The sequence below is a fragment of the Harmonia axyridis genome, chromosome 6 (assembly GCF_914767665.1).
Source record: "Harmonia axyridis chromosome 6, icHarAxyr1.1, whole genome shotgun sequence".
Classification (NCBI taxonomy): Eukaryota; Metazoa; Arthropoda; class Insecta; order Coleoptera; family Coccinellidae; genus Harmonia; species Harmonia axyridis.
The window spans coordinates 8,086,064-8,107,099 of NC_059506.1; the positions used below are offsets into that span (position 1 = coordinate 8,086,064).

At 34.2% G+C, this 21,036-nt stretch overlaps 2 protein-coding genes across 2 annotated transcripts; one reads left to right on the forward strand and one right to left on the reverse strand.

Annotated features, from left to right (window-relative positions):
• Positions 1-2,733: 2,733 nt before the first annotated feature.
• LOC123682390 (cationic amino acid transporter 4) lies at positions 2,734-14,192 on the forward strand. Its single transcript, XM_045620988.1, has 6 exons — positions 2,734-2,870; positions 4,558-4,711; positions 6,256-6,504; positions 9,899-11,068; positions 11,962-12,126; positions 13,192-14,192. Exons 2-6 carry the CDS (start codon positions 4,570-4,572, stop codon positions 13,392-13,394), a joined length of 1,929 nt encoding a protein of 642 aa, XP_045476944.1. The 5' UTR covers positions 2,734-2,870; positions 4,558-4,569; the 3' UTR covers positions 13,395-14,192.
• A 1,400-nt stretch (positions 14,193-15,592) lies between these two features.
• On the reverse strand, positions 15,593-19,784 carry LOC123682391. The gene is made up of 3 exons (XM_045620989.1): positions 19,624-19,784; positions 17,362-17,617; positions 15,593-15,965 (listed from the first exon to the last, which is right to left on the reverse strand). The coding sequence occupies exons 1-3, from the start codon at positions 19,651-19,653 to the stop codon at positions 15,610-15,612; spliced, it is 642 nt and encodes a 213-aa protein (XP_045476945.1). The 5' UTR covers positions 19,654-19,784; the 3' UTR covers positions 15,593-15,609.
• Positions 19,785-21,036: the final 1,252 nt, after the last annotated feature.

Here is a 21,036-nt window from a genome sequence, read left to right on the forward strand (position 1 = left end):
TCTTTGGCAAATCTTTCCTAATTTTTCGGTTGATGCCCTCGATATGCTCCAAATCTACCTATATTGTTATACTTAGATATGCTCCAAATCTAATTTGTTATACTTAGGGATGCACTCAACACCCAAATTTATCTGGACTGCATACCATTCCTTGTAGGTCGTGAATCGATTGGGGTTGGTTTCCTATGAGCGCAGTGCTTTGGCCATTCACCAAACACTGTTGTCTTTTTTCGAAAGATATATTAGTTTCTCTTCCCAGCGATCATTTTGGACCTTTTTGAGAGCCTCCTTGACACTAACGTTGAGCTGATTAAACACTCGAAGTTCCTCAAGGCATCATGTGCTCTGGGCTCTACGTCTCACTCTGTGCTATTCTCTGATAAGCTCCTTGATATCTTCAGATATTGAGTTCTTCTGTATAGGGAAATAAGAAACTCAGAGGGTTACGCTTCATTAACGACTCGATGGCTGAGTTCAGTTCCTTCAGGTTAGATGAGCTTAATCGAACCCATTTTTGTTGCCATTTGGTTCTTGAAAACCTGCCAGTCTGTCGATGACTTTGTTTTCGGTAGATCCTCAAGATTAACCAAAAGAGGGTTGTGATTGAAACTGAGTTCAGATAGGTATGTGATCCGATGAGCTAGTGGAATGTCCTTCAACATCATGATGTTTAATATGTCTGGACGACTCATCGGTCCGTAGTGAGTTTGCTCATTCGATGCTTCTATAAGAATTACTTGGGTATTGTTCAGAATTCTTCCCTTTGGGCTGATGATTCTCCTATGTCATGCTGGATGTTTTACGTTCAGATCTTCGGTTATCATTGTCGGTGTTCTAGGATCGAAAACACGCCTCAAGTCCTCATTGAGTAATTTTCGTCCTGACCTGTTATATACGGCCCATAAGTGTTTTACCAGCTTTGTCGAAAGTTCTCGAAAAAACACTGTTTCATCAGATTTATAGTTACGTCACCGAGAAAGGAATTGTTACCGCGCAACAGTCAGGTTTCAGGAGTGGTTTTAGTACTACAACTCTTCTGCTGAATATAACTGACGACTTTTTACTATCTTTAGATAAGGGTGATACCACCATTCTTGTATTATTAGATTTCGCAAAGGCGTTCGATACTTTGGACCACAATCTACTTTGTGCTAAGTTCAGTTATTTCTGTTTTGACAGAACAGCCCTGAGGTTTTTTTTGAATCAAATTTTTTTGGAAGATATCAGTGTATTAGATTGCGTAACAGCTTTTCAGGTTTTTGTCCGATAACCTCAGGAGTTCCGCAGGGCTCAATTCTCGGTCCATTACTATTTTTGATATATATTTCGGATATGTATAAAGTAGTTGAATCCGTTTCCATCTATTTTTATTGTGATGACACCCAGGTTCGTCTATTGTTTCATCCCTCTCTCGTTTCTTGGGCTGTGGATCAGTTAAACGAAGATTTGGCGGCAATAATGAACTATTGTCAGTCAAATAATTTGAAAATAAATGTGAAAAAAATTTTCCACATACCTTTCTTCCCCAGAGCGCTTTCTGTTGCGGTTGAGGTGATTATGGGTGGTGAGCGGGTTCCTTACTCTACCTATTGCAGGAACCTTGGCATCATATATGATTGTCAGCTAAGAATTAGGGAACATGTCTCATTGCTGTTTGAAAAATCCTTTCTTGGACTGCGTCATTTGTATCGGCAAAGACCTTTTTTGGACTTCTCTTCGAGAAAGTATCTGTGCGAGTCACTAGTGTTGTCCAAATTGAACTACGGATTGACAGTTTTTTATCTTTGTCTTGATTCTGTTGCAAGGTATAGATTACAGAAGGTACAGAACTCGTGCTGCCGGTTCATCTTTGGCCTGAGAAAATATGACAGAGGAATAAGTGCTGGAATAAATAAACTCGCGTGGCTCAAGGTCGGAAATATTTTTCGGCTTCACATGACAATAACGGTACACAGAATTTTGAGTTCCTCTATTCCTCCCTATTTGAGGGAAAAGTTAATTTACAGGCGCGATGTTCATGAAGTTGACATTAGGCATGGACAAAGGCTTATGTTGCCTAGATTCGGTTCAGCCATGTTTCAGCGCTCCTTCACTCATAATGCAGTGAAGGTACATAAACATAATGTTTACTAAATTTCATGTGGGGTGGTCTCTGTGAGATCATTGAGGAAGATTTTGAGGGAGGGTTTGTTAAGGGAACATATGATTTGTTGATCTGAGTTCACTGTTGCTATTTCAGGGTTATTATTTCTTTTTTAAATATATAATTTTTTATTATTAGTGTTTTGCAGGATATTTGTATTTCATTTAATTTTTTATATTTTTTTTTATTTTGGGGTTGAGTAGAGTAGATCAAGCTAGACTTCGCCCCTATATTATGTTTTATTATTTTTTGCAATGAAGGCACTACGATTATTATTATTATTAATTTTATGTCACTGGAGTTGGTGAACGCTGTAATTAATAATAATAATAAAGGTCTTCATTCAATTGAATTAAAAATAAAATTAAATTTTCGAAATTCGAAAATACTTATGATTTCGGCAAAAACTCTCGGAATATTGAAAACAATTTTTTCGAATATTCTTCTTTTGCCTCGAGATACATATACCTAATACTTCAAAGTAGTCTAGTTGAAACTATCGACATCTAATTTATGGAGAGAGGCAAGATTTGTTTTGTAAAAGTGTATTAATTTATCTGACAGGCGCATCAGAATAGTATTGATTATCCCTCAGGATATGCGCGATCCTATGTTCTCTCCATTCCAAACATGCCCTGAATTCTCAGGAAATTTCCTAACATATTGTATTTAAAACAAATTTTCATTTGATACTGATTTTCCATTTTTTTGTGAGAAATTATTCAGGGTAAGTTTGTTGTGGTATAATAATCTCGACATAACCGAAATTAACTTTATTATTGCCGAACTTAATTTCGAATAAACTTGTTTTGTTGTTATTTCAATAATAGATGAAGAGATTCAAAGACGATGGAAGCATCAAAAAGAACTCATTTGAAAAAACGAAAACAAGAGGGGTTAATATCTATTCGATAAGTAATTGAGAAATTATAGTTATTTCCTCTCATTCAATTTTTTTTTAATCTTGAAAACGCAAAATCCAGGTCTCTGCATCATTTTCAGAATTATAACATTTTTATCACTTTTCAATTCATTTTTTTTTGTGAAACAACAAGAAGGAATCACAAACATGAAAACATAGATTGATGGCTAAATCCTATATTTTTTAAAAGCAAAAGTTGTAATGACGATTTGACATTATTAATTGAATTTATTTGGATATTTGAAAAATTTTCATTATTGACACTCGAATTTATAAGGAGAAAAAGCTAGGTTATGAAGATAGTTTGAGACATATAGATGATGAAAGGGGTAATAAAAGGTAATGATTGTTCATGGGAAAATTTTAGGGTCTTCGAATACAAAATAGAACTATGGAAATTCAAATGAGCTTGAAATTTTGTCCTAATAACTGAATCTTCATGTTAGTTCCTGTGTGATTGGAGAAAATGATTCTATATATGATGGTCATTATATTTGATTGATTCGGTCTTCACTTGATGGAAATTCATTTTAAATAAATAATAATACACTGCTGATTTCCACAAAATTTTGTGGAAATCAGCAGTGTATTATTATTTATGGTCATTATCATCAATATAATTCTGAAAATTATAGAGGAATGATTTTATTCCTTTAAATTTTTTCGATTAGGTAGAAATATTTCTGTATACATATAACTTTATAAGTCAAAATTATTTCATTTCTGTCTTTGGTATATAATTCTATTATAGTTGAATGGTGGGCCATAATTTTTTTCTTGGCATTTCTTCGAGGCTATCTTATCCAATATGTAGTTATATTGATTTTCCATGAAATATTCGAATATTCCTGTTAATATTTTCTGTTAAGTATAGGTACATTTTAAGAAGTAAACAAAAAAATTATTCTAAAATATTGCAAATTTAAAAATTATTTCAACTCTTCAATATAAAACTTAAGAATAGTTATCTTGATAGAATACGCATTTACCATTTATGAGTATGGAAGACTTAGTTGAAAAAAAAAATAGAAAATAATACAAATTTCAAACATTATGGCTTATTTTATTTCAATTCAAAAGACTTCCTTCAAAATTGGGAACTTTTCAAACAAAGCTGAATAAACAGAATTAGAGAAAGCTATGAAAAACTGAAATTTTTTTTATAGTTGAATATTGGAAATTATTGAACAAAATTTATAATTTAGTTTATATAGTACACTTGATTTCAAGACTCTCCAATACAAAGATCATAGTGATGATTTAATTGATATCGTAATCCATATTTTAATGATCTTCGAAATGATAGGATTTTATTATCAAAATGTTCATAAGACAAATATAATAAACAAGCATGACTGATCGTTAATACTTGATAAGACAGACAGAAAAATAATACAGTATTGTTTACTAAAAATTTCAAGTAAAATTTTTTGATATTTGTTCCATTGATCATTTTCTGGTTTGCTTCTATAATGAGATCCTATCTATTCAGATTCATCAAAAGATGCCAGGATCAAGAAGGATGATACTCAAACACGTCATGTCCAACATTTGGTCAAGGATGCATAGAACGAAACAGATGCCTAGCGATATCATGGAAACACCACTCAATCGTTGTTTGAATACTTTTGATATAACTTTATTAGGTGAGTAAAATTTCTATTTTCAAAATATATGTGTCCTGAAAAAGCTAGTGAATTGCTATAACCTAAAAAGGAAAAATGGTTCTCGAAGGAAGTACACAGTTCACTGGATGTGTCAACCAAAATATGGTTTTCATTCAATAGCGATGAAACTGCTTCATGCACAATTTCAAAATTTTGTTGCGATGTCCTATAGTATACCTACTCTGTGACATAAAAAATGCAACATCAAGAAAGTGTTGGAATTTTTCAACCAAAATTAACAGACATGTTTGAATGATATGATTTCAATTTTAAGTGGCATATTGCATCCTAATAGTATATTTATTTTACATAACAAGAGCTGTAAGAAGCATATTATGCACGACTAGAAAAAATTACGCATGAGCCGCGAAGCGTGCGTAATTGTCTAACAACTCCAGTGGTATACAATGCTTTTTCTACGACCGCAATCATTTCCATAAAAACTTAGGCAAATCCAAAATAGCTGGCACAAATACGAAACGTCAAAAGGTTATCGGCTACGCGGGCTGTTATTGATTCGTTTCCTTGGCAACTACTAAAGGTTTTATCTTATTGGTTCTTTGCCGTGCGATTCACATTACAGATGCTATCCTATTGGTTGTTGATCGTACTTTCTGTTTACGGTAAAGTAAATCGCACATGTTTAAAATAGGCAAAATTCCGAATTTCGTTTCTTTCTGTAGGGGGAGTAGAAAAAGTCTTATTCTTGAATAACTCAAGTTATCCTTCCTGCTTTGTTTAGCTAGGCATTAAAAGCTAGATTCAGGCACACCTAAGCACTTGCATTTGCGGACCTATAAAATTTTTTTCTTTCAATTTCGCATCACAGATTCCGGTAAATTTCGTTTTAAGATATTGGAAGCCTACAATATCCTTGTTCATAGCACATTTACATAGTTTTTCATGAGTATTAACTTCATGTGAAGTGGTGAAAGAAAAGTTCTACACTGAATATAAGGTTTTCAAAATTTCAAACGTCAGGTGTTAAGCTTTTTCTTTCTGGCCAAATTTTGACCACGGAATTATTATTTCTGGCTTAATTGTCCTGCATAAACATGAAAAGGAGATTAGCACAAATATTCCATATTTTTGGGACTATTTTATTTATTCAACTAACTGTTTGGACAGAAAATTATGCGGGGGCATATATGAATATCTATGAATAGGTTTTCTTTTCGTTAACCTAGGACCTATTTCCTATAAGTTTAAAATGCTACAATAAACAAATAAATAAAATAAAAATATATGCATACCATCAAAAATTCACTTACGTTTCTTTTCTTCTTTCTCATTATACTCGCTTAAATTTTAGAAATAAAAAACTTCATGTCACACGATCTGTCGATCTATGAATAGACATTATAGAAATGATCGGCCAACGAAAATGAATTTAGGAAATTGAAATCTTCATATTTTTGATAAAATATTTAGACCTTGGATTTCGTTACAGAACAGTGTAATAGTGAATGTATTATAACAAATGAATTACTATGGTATCCATTTTGAAATTCAAATATTTTCAGGCATTGGACACATGGTAGGAGCTGGAATATACGTATTGACAGGAACAGTAGCAAGAGACATAGCAGGTCCTGGAATAATTTTTTCATTTTTATTAGCCGGCTCAGCTTGTATACTGTCGGCGCTGTGCTATGCTGAGTTTGGAACAAGAATACCAAAAGCTGGTTCGGCCTATATCTACACGTACATCAGTATTGGAGAATTCTGTGCCTTCGTCATTGGATGGAATATATTACTGGAACACATGATAGGTGAATTGAATGTTGTGGTTGAAAATGTTAGGAACAAATGTACCGAAAAACCTAATATGAGAGAATAGACTTCGAATTTTTCCTTTAGTTTTTCAAGGAAAAAATTGTTACGCTACTGCTCTTCTTGAAATTAACTTCAATTTCGAAAAAAGAAATCGTCAATTTCTCAATTTTATTGAGTTTATTAATTAATCTAGCGATTAATGATCGAAATAATCAATCTACTTAGGCGTACAACCTTGCTTCTGCCGTTTTTTCCAGAAATTCGAGGCTATATTCTAGAAAAATTGGTTATTCATTTATGATTCGAAGTATTGTCCATCGCTGGCCACGATACATCTTTCGGGCAGCGTACGAATCTCGCGTTGAAAAAACTGGTCATCTTTTGAAGCGATCCAAGAATCTATCCAATTTTTTACTTCTTCATAAGACCGGAAGTGCTGGTCAGCCAGGCCGTGTGTTATTGATCGAAAAAAGTGATAGTCCGGGGAAGCAACGTCTGGAGAATACGGCGAGTGGGGTAGAAGTTCCCATTTAAAGGTTTCTAAGTATGTCTTGACCCCTGAACATGGGGTCGAGAATTGTCTTGCTGTAAAATCACTTTATCATGCCTCACGTTATATTGCGGCCGTTTTTCTTTCAATGCTCGGCTCAAACGCATTAATTGCGTTCGATAACGATCGCCTGGGATTGTTTCGGTCGGTTTTAACAACTCATAATACACTACGCCGAGATGGTCCCGCCTTGGGTCTGTGAATATTCGGTTGGGCGTCGAAGGGGAAGCATGGCCGAGATATCCCCATGATTTTCTGCGCTTGGGATTATCGTAACAAATTTATTTTTCATTTCCATTACAATGCGATGCAGAAATTCCTTCCGTCTTTGCCTTGAAAGTATCTGTTCACAAGCAAACAAACGCTGTTCAACATCTCTCGGCTTCAACTCATACGGCACTCAATATCCTTGTTTCTGAATCATTCTCATGACTTTCAGGCATTTTGAAATAGCTTGTTGCGTCACTCCCAATGATCCTGCCAATTATTGTTGCGTTTGACACGAGTCTTTATCAAATAATGTCTTCAATTCTCTTTTCCACCGCCACGCTGGTCTTCAACACCAAAATCACCGTTCTTGAAGTGTTGAAACCACTTTCGGCACGTTCTTCCACTAATAGCGGCCTCACCATATGCATTTGAGAGCATTCGATGAGCCTCAGCCGCATATTTTTCCATATTAAAGCTAAAAATTGAAAACTCCCGCAAATGACGAGAATTTGTCTCGTAAGTTGACATATTTAATCGCGAATAACTTTATGATGCAGACACAAATCGATTAATATTTCGATGACGTTATTTTTACAAATACTTAAGCTTATTGTATGGCATCTATGATCTATTTATTTCGACGACCACTTATCGCTATAGCTATCTATTGCAAAATGGCGGAAGCAAAGTTGTACACCTAATAGGTACCTACAACAAAATACATGATCTATTTCCAAATTCCAAGTATAATATATATATATAAGTAAAGTGCGTAACTAAGTTTTCACTGTTTTTTCAATGAAAATGCAACTTTTTATTGTGATAAAATGGTAACAAATGAATCATTCAAAGTATTGCCTATTGTTAGCTACTTTTTTCCATCTTTCTGTTAGAGTTCGAATACCGTTACGTTAAAAGTGTTGATCTTTTGAGGCTATCCACGAATCAAGTCATTTGTTGATATCTTTATATGAGTGGAACTGCTGATGAGCCAGACCATGTGCCATTGACCGGGGCAAGTAAAAATCTGACGGAGCAGTATCTGGGGAATATAGCGGATGTAGTAAATCTTCCTATTTGATCGTTTCCAGCTAGGATTTAACGGGTATAGCAATGTGAGGCAGAACGTTGTCATGCTGTAGAATCACTTTATCGTACCTCTACTCGTATTTTGGCCGTTTTTCGCGCAGTGTTCGGCTGAATTACATCAAGTGAAGTCGAAACCGTTCCCCAATAATGGTTTCACTCGGTTCCAACAGCTAATAGTAAATATCACCGACCTGATTCCACCAAATACATATCCTTAGCAACGTGAATATTCAGTCGAGGCGATGACGTAGAAGCTTGATCGGGCAGCCCCATGCCTTTCTTTCCTTTGGGTAGTTGTAATAGATCCATTTTCCATCACCCGTCACGATGGGATGAAGAAAGCGCCTTCTTTTTTGCCGCTGAAGTTGTTCATGAAAAAAGACGTTCAACGTTCCTTGGATTCAATCCATAAATAACCCTATTCCCTATTTTGAGTAATTCCCAATGCATGGCTCCGCTTGCGTTTGGCATGGATTCTCATGGAGCAATACTTCCAATTCATAGGATTCGAAGATTTTTGACCTTCCTTCATGCGGATGGACGTCGAAATCTAAATCACCTTCTTTGAACCTATAACGGTACGTTGTTTCACTTAGAGCGGCATCTCCGAACATTTGTTGGAGTTCTTGATGCGCTTTAGTCACCATTTTCATTTTTTCAAATGAAAAATAGTTATTTATGCAGCAAGTGCAAAAAGTGAATTTTTATTGCACTCGACGTGAAATTGTCCGACGAGGCCGTTTGGCCGAGTTGGACAACACGTTGAGTGCAATAAACAATTTTTGCACGAGTTGCAAACAACATTTTTTCTACGTTCATGCAAAAAGCAAAAAATGATTTATTGAGGTGCGGCACTAGGTGTAGTAAAATGAAAATCTCAACTTGAATACTTTATTATTAATATCGATTTGCATTGAAACAGGAACTAATACGTTAGGAACAATTTAACTCAAACTTTATTTTTACCCTCAATGTTGAAAGTGAATGAACAATTGGTGCAATTTTCAATATAAATATTTCGTAGTGAAATATTTTTTAAATCCACTTCTTGATTTGTTACTGCTGTAAACGTACTAGTACTTGGTAACTGTACATCGTTATTTTCTTCTGGCTGGAATATTTGTTTGTCATGATGACAGCACGTTGAAGTAGAATGACAGATGAGTGCAATAAAAACTTTATTGCACTAGTGCAATAAAGAACTTCTTTTTCCACTAAATATAGTTCAATAAAGTTTTGCTTTTTGCATGAATGTAGAAAAAGATAATTACACTACCCGCATGTGTCGATTATTTGGCACGAAATCAGACATATTCTACAACAAAAAGTTTATGACGCCAAAAAAAAATCACTAATTGGTTGAAACAATTTGTGTACTATATGTCTCAGCTTGGTTCATAAAGTTTTGGATATGTCAAAATCGACCAGTATTTACTGCTGGAGCCATTTGTTGACAAGCAGCGGGAACTAAGTTGCGCACCTAATATATCAATTGAGAATCATCTTCGATTGATACCTAATCGGAAATATTATTCTTACAGGAGCAGCGTCAGTAGCCAGAGCCTGGAGTGGCTACGTAGATTCCCTTTTCGATGGTGTTATCAGCAATACAACAGTTGCCATTACTGGAGAACTACATGAAGCCCTTTTTGGACGCTATCCAGATATACTAGCATGCTTGGTATGCCTTACCTACGCCTCACTTCTTGGCATCGGAGTTAAAGGATCTGCAATAGTCAATAGCATACTGACAACAGTTAATTTATGTGTTATGGGTATTGTAATATGTGTAGGATTTTATTACGCAAACTTGGATAATTGGACAAATATCCGAGGAGGCTTTCTTCCATACAAAATCGAAGGGGTGATCGCTGGGGCAGCAACTTGTTTCTATGCCTTTGTAGGGTTTGACAGCATTGCTACTTCAGGTGAAGAAGCTAAAAATCCAAGTTTTTCCATTCCAATAGCTACAGTTGTTTCAATGGGAATTGTAACATTGGGTTATATATTGGTTGCATCCGCATTAACACTTTTGGTACCCTACTACGACATAAACCCTGAGGCAGCTCTACCAGAAGCTTTTGCACATGTTGGAATGCATTGGGTGAAGTATGTGGTATCACTTGGTGCATTATGCGGAATGACGACAACCTTATTTGGATCTTTGTTCTCTCTCCCAAGATGCATTTACTCCATGGCTCAAGATGGACTTCTTTTTGGTTTTCTAGGAAATGTAAATGATAAAACCCAGGTGCCTCTAGCAAACTTAGTGATTTCTGGAATTCTTACCTCTCTTATAGCCTTATTATTCGATTTAGAAAAATTGGTGGAATTCATGTCGATAGGAACACTTCTGGCTTACACCATAGTCAGTGCCTCGGTCATCATATTGAGGTACAGGCCTAATTATGATGCAAATAGGAAAATCATCTCATCGCCAACTTCTGAGTGCTCTGTGTCGACGTCTGAACTTACAAGTCCTAGTAGCGAGATTGTTAACTTAGCAGGTACCTTACGAATTCAGTATAGTTGGCTAGCTCCAGTTTTCGGTAGGTTACAAGCAGGATCTGCAGTATACAGTTCTGTTTTCATCTTCACAATATTCAGTGCAGCTCTATGTATCATGCTACAAGTGTCTAATAGGGAACTAGAAGATGGGATGTGGTGGTCTATGGTTCTGGCTGGCTTCTTCATCTTCGTAATGGCTGCGTGTAAGTTGTTGGATTTTATATACTAGGGTATTAATTTCTATAGAGTTTTTATTTTCGGTTTATAATTTTCACCAATTTGTATGAAGATAAAACGAAATGATATACAGGGTTTTCCGATAACAGGTTTCATTTTGATATTAAACAAAATGAATATATTTAAAGAAGAATTCATTAATGTTTATTTCAAAGTAAAAAGAAAGGTATGCCATTCTCATTCACGATGGAAAATGATATCAGCCAAATGGCCGCACGTCTACGGTTGTAGCACAATGTATCCCTAACATGAAATTATTCATGACCAATTTACACATTTGCCGTATTTCCTCGATAACATCACATATTCCATCTCAAAGGTAATTAAATCGATTCCATTGGCATATATCTTATCTTTCACGTGCCCCAAAGAAAAAAGTCTGAAGGTGTTATATCGCAAGATCTCGGTGATCTTCTGTGAATACATTTTCATAAAAACTACGAGATACAGCAGCAATATTCTCAGTTGTTCTTGAGCGACGCACAAAGTTTCGATTATTCACATTACTTAATCGTCCCAACAGCTCAAATTTGTCAACCAGTTTCACTATTTATTGCTGAGAAAGTGCTTCACGACGACCCAAAAGTGCTTAAGTTATGCGAATTCATACTGTAAAATTTTCATCATTTTTGTAGTGAATTTTGAGAATTTCATTGAGTTGTTGAAGCGTGTATTGTTCTATTTTTAGTATTAATGAGTAGTAATCAGAAGTCGAAAGATGACAGCTTCAAAAGTGATAGCTACCCAGATGGAGGGTTATTCAAATTGAAAACTCTTATTAGGAAACCCTTCCAAATTAATAAATATCTGAAGCATTTTGCCTATTACTATAATAGTTGTTTGAATTGATAATTTTCAGGTTTGCTGGTCATCATAGCACATCACCAAAATAACTCAGTTAATCTAAGGTTCAAAGTTCCAATGGTTCCCTTCCTTCCAGCTCTCAGCATATTATGCAATATTGAATTTATGGTTCATTTGAATATTCTTACGTGGCTGAGGTTCTTCATATGGATGGTACTAGGTGAGTTTCATTGCAATAGTCATTTGTTTTATTAGGCAGCAAAGTAGTATATATTGACTGCCGCGGCGGATTTAGTTTATTCTGGTAGGGCAGTAAATTTATTTTGCTGCTGAGTTAAACATATAATTTTTTCTTCGATTGTTTAAAAAGATACATGTAGGATATTGTATTTGCAAATTATTACCATTCTCACAATCCTTTATTTTTCCTGTAGTGATAAATTAAAACGAAATTTGATAGAAATCGCAATTGTTGGAATGGTTGGTTGCTATGGAAGTGTATATGTCCATGATACTTATAGCTTGACAACTTATGAAATATTTGACAGTTTTTTGGAAAAATATCGGATATATTTATATTATGAACAGTGATAGTGACTTAAAAGTACTTACTCCTCCAGAAATAAGGAAGGTGGCAAAAAATATTGATTGTCAAAAAAAGGTCGAATGTTTTATTCGCATTGAAAATAATCACTTTGCTGCTTAGGCAGGAAAAGTAAACTTTGATTATGTGTCTGCAAAATCAATATTTGCTGTAAATCGGAGAAATAATAATACATAACATAAGAAAATGTAATGTTAGTTCAATTTTGAATTAATATCAAACAGTAATTTTCAAATTCATAGATTCTGGCATTCGATATCTCGTGATTTATTACTTAACAAGATTGGCGCCCAACGTGGGGCCAATTTTACAATTTTGAAACTCCCGAAAAGCGAATTAGGGGTGCTGCAAGCTCAGCTGCGTGGGGTAGTTCGAAACAGGTTATTAGAAGTTTGATGGATCAGTGATTTTCATTGAACTGAATAATGCCATATTGTTTATTTTATTAGATCACTGCAATGGTGTAATAAACGATGTTATATTCAAAATATGGGGATGGCCTGGAACTTTTTCGTGATCTTTCTTATCGAAGAATAGGATATTAAATGAAAAAAAAAAACAGTTTGATTTTGATTGGTGCAACAATAAAAAATATGAGTACATTTATCTCAGCCTAAAAAAGGCCCATTTGACTTAGTGTTTATCACAAAGTGCAATGTTTGAGCTCATATTCTTTTTCAGGTATGCTCATATACTTCTTATATGGTATTCATCATAGTAAAATGGAAGATTTCAATTCATCTTACTCTGTATTGATGACGTCATCTGAAGCCGTGAAAGAAAAATGGGGATCCACAACAAGGACAAATATAAAACAAACTTTATTCAAGAGAAAAGCATCTGGTGACCGAAGAGCTATTATTGATGGAGAAGATAGTGACTGAGATAATTTAATGCACAAAGTATAAATTTCTACATTCAATATTCATTTCTAAGAAGTAGAAGGAAGAATCATAGAAAAGTAACCGAAAGACTAGGAATTCACCCATATAATCAAAATACGAATCAAAAAGCTATAAATAAGACAAACTAAGTTCAAATTCATTTCACTTGATTTATTCTAACCCATTTTTTTCTTTTTTTAATCATCGTAATCGAATAACGAATTCGGTTATTGGTAAAAATTGTTATGGATTGCAGACAATGGCATGTCATGGTTGATTTTGAGATGTTTGTTATTGATTGATAGATTTGATGGTGAGGAATTATAATTGAAATAGTATGGGATTATGTACATGTAAAATCTGTAGAGATAAACCTTATTCGTTTGATAACTTAATTTCTCATATATTTTCGATGATAATGCTTTCCATTTAGACTGAGACATTGGTTGAAGAAAATACGCACAAATGTTGCTTTCATTCAGGAATTCAATTCATTTTGATTACATTCAATATTGTTGTTTTTTCAAATTGATTGGAAAACTTTACAACTTAATGTAATCATGCTTGAGCAATTGATTTATTTGTTTGTTTTTATTTTAATTTTGTTGTCTACTTCACTAGTTGAAATCAAGTGATTTCAAAAGATAATATTGTTTTTATATAAATACTATTTTGTCTGTTATTTTTGAGGAAAATGTTTATGAATAGAGTTTAATAGTTGTTATTATTTCAATTATTACCATTGTATTAGATATATTTGCAACAAGGAATGTGAAATAAAAGCATATTTTATATTAATGCTGAATTTTGATTTTTGATGGCGTTGGAATATCTTATTTCAAGGTATACTCTTGAGTTGGTTTCGTCCAGAAATCTAGGTTGGACTCATCGTAGGACAAAATCAACGATCTTTTTATTTTAGAAGGAAATAAACTGATCTAAAGATAGGTATATGCAGTCTTGCTCTTATGCTAGGATTTCTCTAAGTACAAAAGAAGAATCTGGACGATTCAAAGAAAAACATTACTTTAAGAATGGTTCCGCATACGGTTCGTTTTGAATATACAAGATTAATATTTATTTTTATTATTATTAGTTGTTTCGTCATGGTATCAGGATTTCTCGAAATTTTCATTTGGAATTTATATTGTACTTTGAAGTTTACATCATAATAACATGTCAAATGTCGAAGAAAATTCAGAGGGTGCTATTTTTATGGAACAATGACTCAGTTTCTACATGAAAAACATTCTTCGTCAAATAATTGTGAAGTGTTTCACGGCCAGGTTGTTTCAAAGAGGTTGATAGTTTCGGTTTTTCACCTTATGTTCTACCTACAACTGTGGTAGGCATTATCAGAGGTTTCTGGTAGTAGATTGTACCTCACATTGTTCATCTTGAGTATCAGAAGCGTTAAAAAATTCTTGTTTTTTGCAAAAAATATAAATTTTCAGATTTTTACAAGCAATTTACATGTCATATAATGCAAATAATCTAAGAGATTAGATTCTTTACGAGTTTAAAGCGTGATATTTCGAAAAATAAATGAAGATCTCATGAGAAACTCTCTTATTCGAATAAGTCTGGAATCTATGTGGTGTTCAAATAATAACTTTGAATCCAGATCCAGGTCCTTAAATACTTTCTCTCTCTCTCTCTTCCTCTGTCTGAGATCAAAGCATTTAGAGATAGAGGAGTGACTACGTTATTTTTATTTTGAGTGAATGTTATGTGATTGCACTTCTTAACATTCAAGAACAAGTAGGTCAGGGAACAGAAATCATAAAATTTTAATGTCATTCCCTGAAAGTTCAAAGTTTATGTGAAGAAAACATCTGTATATAACATTTATATATAAAATGAAAAGGAGTGGTCCCAAATGAGAACCTTGAGGAACTCCTGATTCAAACCTGTAAATGAACGACTTCTACATCGGCCGTAAAGAATTATTTACGAATGGACAAAAGATTTGTTTAAATCAGTATTAGACGCTTCAATTAAAACAAAATTGCTGAAATAGGCAAAAGGATTCAGGTGAAAGTGAACTACAAACTTCTTGGTGATTTTGTCCGTTTTCCAAATTTTGCCGCTGTGTATATTTTTATCAAAAAACTATTACTATTAAATTACGGGACCCCTGGCTATTTTGCTTAACAATGAAAGAGAGTCATAATTTATTATCAAAATGTGGTCTTTAATGATCAATGTAATTTATTTACTTTCTATTGGTTTCATCACTCAACGTTATAATACATTCACCATCTTTGAATGCACCTCCACTAGGACAGGTGAACTGCATAGGATAGAGCTTATCCCAACCTTGAATCTGACTGCAGATGTAGTAAATTGAAGGATTATCGGGATGAACAAGTGGGTTTTGGCTTGGTTCTAAGCATCTTGTTATTGGAAAGACATTGGGGGAGATAGTTGTCAAATTTCTACTGCAGTAGGTTGTTTGGGCGTTGTAACCAGTACCAGGCTCACAGTCTATTGTGACAGCATTAAATGTACCATCGCCGTTGGGGACACAGTAAATGTACTTAGACCAATCTCCTGGATGAGGATAGGCTCCTGAAAACATAAATATTAAAAAATTTTTGAGCCTTGAATTGATATAAAGGACAATAATTATAACGAATAAAGCATACGCATAGCTTTTTGGATTAGCTTTACTGATTAGAAGTAGTCGTCAATAGTCGAGACCAATAAAAAACCCATTATTCCAGTTCTATGAAGTGTCGGATGTCCCCCTAGCAGAACCGCGCCTCACCCAAGATGCGCTCCTGGGCAAATATTATATTTGAGCCCCTTCTTGTTTTCCCTTAAGGTGACTCAAATTTGAAATTAAATGAATGAAATTATCAAATAATTATCTTTCAGTACTAAAAAGAAAATAATTATCTTCGATGCAGTTGGCTCCGAATGAACAACAGAATGGATATTGAGAATTTTCAGATTTTGAAATCGAATAGTTATTTCCCTACAACTGCTATGAAAAGTAGCGTATTCTTCATAGCCTACTCAATTTCAAAACTATGTATTGCTTATTCTGTGGGAAATATTATTTCTCACGGCACTTTGCCTACACCTCGCTTGGTAGACCAATGAAATTGGGCTTTTGAGTCGTTTCTATGTAAACGCAATAAATCAGCACATACTGTCAACGAAGGCCATTTTGATTTGAATCAAGTCCATTACTTGAATTATTGATTTTTGTGCAGTTGTAGGAAAAGTATAGTGTGCAACATGTGGAGAAAGTCCTTTTCTCGCTCGTGTGTTTGCGGCACTCGCCTTTCAGGCTCGTGTCACAAACTTCCACACTCGCGAGAAAAGTTGGACTTTCCCCACTTGTTGCACAATATACTATTTCCTACTAGCTTAAATGAAACACTTTCACGGAGAATTTTCGTCTTGATACTGACTGACTTTTTAAAATTATACTTCAATATTTGTGCGCGGAAAAAACCCTTTTCTCCGCACGAATTTGGAAAAGTACTACTTTCCAAACGTCAATGCGTGTGGAAAGTATTACTTTCGAAACGCTAGTAGGAAAAAGTTTTTTCACCTGTCATTGAGGGTTTACTGAATAGATCGCTTTATTATTTCGTAACAGTGTCTATATTTTGCGAATTTGAGGCGGAAATGGTTTCCAACGACATTGTTCGATAACAAATTCGTTCTCAAATTCGGCATGATAACTGCCGAACGAAAAAAGCTACGAACTTGAAATTTTCAGGGTAGATTGGGGGAATGAATGATAGACACCTTTATGTAATGGAACTCAGCGCCCCTGGGCCTTGTCTACCTTGCTTCTGAGGGTGGCGCCGGTGGCGCGGCTCTGCCCCCTAGCAGAACTTGTGTGAAGTCAGTTGACACTGCTTTATTATATATTTCCAAAAATCTTGCCTGGTTGTACCAATTAAGTAAAATTGTTAGTATGTTAGTATTTTGAGGTAAAACAACTTACCTGTGTACTGACAAGGAAAGTCTATGTTAGCATAATCGCAAGGAGGGTTGACTTCTTTCGTACACGTGCCCCCTAAGCACGTGGTTCCATCAGGACAAGTCATTTGATTGACTTTCTTGAAAGCATTGCCCACTTTAACACACATAGCACTGCTAGTACATGTGTCACACATCATGCCGGACTTAACACATTCCTTAACTGGTTCAAGGTCTAGGACTTGCATTGGTCCTGCGCATATGGCATAACATAGCGAAAACTGAAAATAGAATTGGTCGGTATTATAATGGGAGTTTTTTTAAGAGTTTGAGAACTTTAAATAATAATAATACAAGAAAGAAAAATTGATGAAATGAATTGAATTTAATGATTTCTCTGTTCTTATGGTTGAAAAAATTTTTGTGCAGGTTTTCAGGGGTGCCATAGCTTATTATGAAAATTCAAAAGGACTACATCTTTTAATCTAGGTCGAATCAGAAAAATGGTTTGGCAGAAAAGTGTTCCTATCGACCTAAAAATCTACTGCTAAATATATATACAAGTAAAAAATTCACCCAACTGAGTCAGTAAGTGATTAGATCCTAATTTTACTAATTTCTACCGAAGTCAGGAAATAAGAGTGTCTGTCATGTCCATTTATAATTTTTTTTCCGTAGTCGTATTCCAGATACCATAAGTAGTCAAAAATGAATAATTTTTTGTTTTAGAATTTATTTAGGTGAAAGCCTCCTATTTTGTTGCCAATTCATTCCTTTTTTCCTTTCGTGAGTTGAATTTTTAAGAAAACCATCAATAAATACCTACATATCAAGTATTACTTCAATCAGTTTATATCTTCCAATGCGAATTTTTAAGTTACTGGTACATTTGTATCCGATACACTCTTGTTATTTCATATTATAGAACAAATTTCAATTTTTTTTTATTTGAAAGGATTCGAAAGTAATAAATTTTTATGTACGGTAGGCTCACTGAAGAATACCTATTGCTCTAAGATAGAGTGATTAGTTGAGTTTGGTAAGTAGTGTTCACATATATTAAAAACCATTCATTAGCCATCGAGACAAATAAATGTTTCATCCTTTTCAAACAATGTGACAAGTATTTTCAGAGTTTATCACGAGTGCTGAGCTGGGTAAAAGTTAGTTCTTAATAGAATAAGAAGGATTGTTATCAAAGCCAGCCCCCTTGCTATTATAATTGAGTCTTGAAGTACCTACTTCAGAACTTCAATACTCAATGCTATCATAGAATGATTTCAGCATTTTTTAGCATCAACTTCGGAGTGGACACTATATGGAACATGCATTTAGGTATATAGGTATAGTTACATATTTTCCCTAACTATAAGTTTTCATTATAATTACTAATAAGATGTTTACTTCTTAAATTATGTAAAATTTTCGTAATCATCACCGAATTTTATTCAACTTTTGTGTTTATTATATAATATTGATCTAAAGGGTTTACCACAAGGATCTATTCTAGACCCCCTACGGTTTAATATTTTCGTTTCAAATATACCAGAGGAGAAGTTAGTCTAGCTCGCAGATGACAATGCGATCTAGTTTCCCAACCATCAAAGCTTGACGAATCAACTCCAGAAGGACGTAGGATGAAGTTCAAAATTATTTAGAATGAACATAATAATAAGATAAGATACTTAATAATTTCTAAACAAAGCGAAGGAAGGGAAATTTAATTTTAAAAATTGATAACATTGAATGAAAGCAGAAAAACAACTAACTAGTCAAAATTCTTGAGGAAAGTCTTTGTTTTACAATTGGAGAAAAATACGAAGAAAACAAATCGACCTCATCGGAGTCTATATTCGCTATAACTCGCGCAGTATCTTTGGAAAACAAAGTAAATTGATCAAAATAGTGCTAATTTCCAGCATCACATTATGCAGGAAGCACATAAAACAATATAAAAAACCAAGAAGACCTTATAAGTACACTCAGTATAATAATTAGATTAGATAAACCATAGCAGTTTCATGATAGGTTAGCAACTGACAAATAAGTAAGTACCTGAACCCGAGGATAGAAGAGATAAAAAACAAAACGGTTAAAAGTTTAATTAGAATGTAAGATACAAATATCGAGGTAAGTAGTATAATAGTACCGGTAGGGAAGGGCACTTCAATACAAAACGAAATATCTGCAGAATCCAGTAGAAAACTCAAATTGAAAAGAAACTGTCACAAATGAAGCGTAAGGAAGAGATTTTGGTCCTCTAGAAAACAAGGATTTAAATACTCACTAGTATAGCTGATATCAGATAGTATTTCATTTTTCCTTATATCGAACGGCACTTTATTATTGGAAATATTACAACTTATTAGTTATTGTGCTGAAAGGTCCATGCAAAAAAGCTGCATCGAAATAAATACGTCGAAATAATCAGATGAAATCAGATTATCGTATTTCTACAAGATTAATTTGATGTTTCCGATTGGGAAAATCTGTTTCTCAGAATGATGCCGTGATTTATCTCGAAGATAATGCTTATTTCGACAGATTCAAGGTTTGGTTCGAACATTTTCTCAGGAAAGATAAGATGCTCAATCAACGAAAATATCGAAATTTTTGAAGGTGATATTAATTAAACACAATCAATATGAAATTGTTTTTGAGCTGTTGTTTCCCGAACAGTTTCGTCACGATGTTTGTAATATTCGAATTTCGAGTCGGAAATGATCAAACTGATGATGAATCCGTTGTTAAATTTAATTCTGTCCGGCTGTAAAAACGATAACTTACTAATGGAGAGATCTAGAAAGTTGAAATTTTCAGGGTAGGTATGTTCAGATCTCGAATTTAATGTTTTGGATCGTGAGTCGGCAATATCCGAATAAGGGTTCCGTAAATATAGCCGTTCGAAATTTTGTTTTCCTGATATGTAATTTCAAAAATACAGATTCGATCAAAATGAATTGTTGCATTTAGATGTGAAATGAATTTGAAACAAAGGTAAAATTTCATGTGGATGTCCTCAATTGATCAAGAGAATATTTATGAAGAATAAAATAAAACCCAAATTTTCAGTGACCACGGAACTGAAAGGAATACGATTTTGGGAGTTGATATGAAATAACAACTTCAAATTTCGTGCAAAGTTTCAAGATCAGAACCATGGAAAATTCAGAAGCCTGGAAAAGTAATACCCAATATTTAGGTGACAACAAATCTGATCAAGATCATTTTTGCGTGAGTATTTAGAACTCACATTTTTTATATTCTGCTTGAATTTTATGGTTCTGACTCTACCAATACAATATAATTCCGATCAGAACTGTTGTCACGGAAATATTCTTCTTGAATATGACTCTGAACTAGAGGAATCGTGTTGATTTTGTTTGCAGGAAGTTAAGATCTTTGAAACATGTTTTGTCCTTCAACTCTACATGATTTACAATATGTTTTTGTGAGATAAATCACCTGATATCAATGCAGTCTTTTTTTCACTTTATTTCCTCTAAGGCAAACAAAAATTGGTGTAAGATGCAGTAATTGTCTTGCCGAAGAGAATAATTAGATTTCTTACGAGATCTTTTTCAACCTGAAAATAAGGGTGTCAAGTAGATCTGCATTCATCATTCATAAAATATTCCTGTATTGTATATACCAAATTCACTTGGAGGAAGCCAGAAAATATCGATTATGCAAGGGTTGT

Bases quoted from the DNA above. Each gene is read 5' to 3' on its own strand.
- LOC123682391 (XM_045620989.1), bottom strand. From the start codon at position 19,653: ATGAAATACTATCTGATATCAGCTATACTA. The intron at 17,618-19,623 runs GTGAGTATTTAA...TTCTATTTTCAG, and splicing joins ATCTGATATCAGCTATACTA to TTTTCGCTATGTTATGCCAT. The intron at 15,966-17,361 runs GTAAGTTGTTTT...TTATGTTTTCAG, and splicing joins CTTTCCTTGTCAGTACACAG to GAGCCTATCCTCATCCAGGA.
- LOC123682390 (XM_045620988.1), top strand. From the start codon at position 4,570: ATGCCAGGATCAAGAAGGATGATACTCAAACACGTCATGTCCAACATT. The intron at 4,712-6,255 runs GTGAGTAAAATT...AAATATTTTCAG, and splicing joins TTTTGATATAACTTTATTAG to GCATTGGACACATGGTAGGA. The intron at 6,505-9,898 runs GTGAATTGAATG...TTATTCTTACAG, and splicing joins ATTACTGGAACACATGATAG to GAGCAGCGTCAGTAGCCAGA.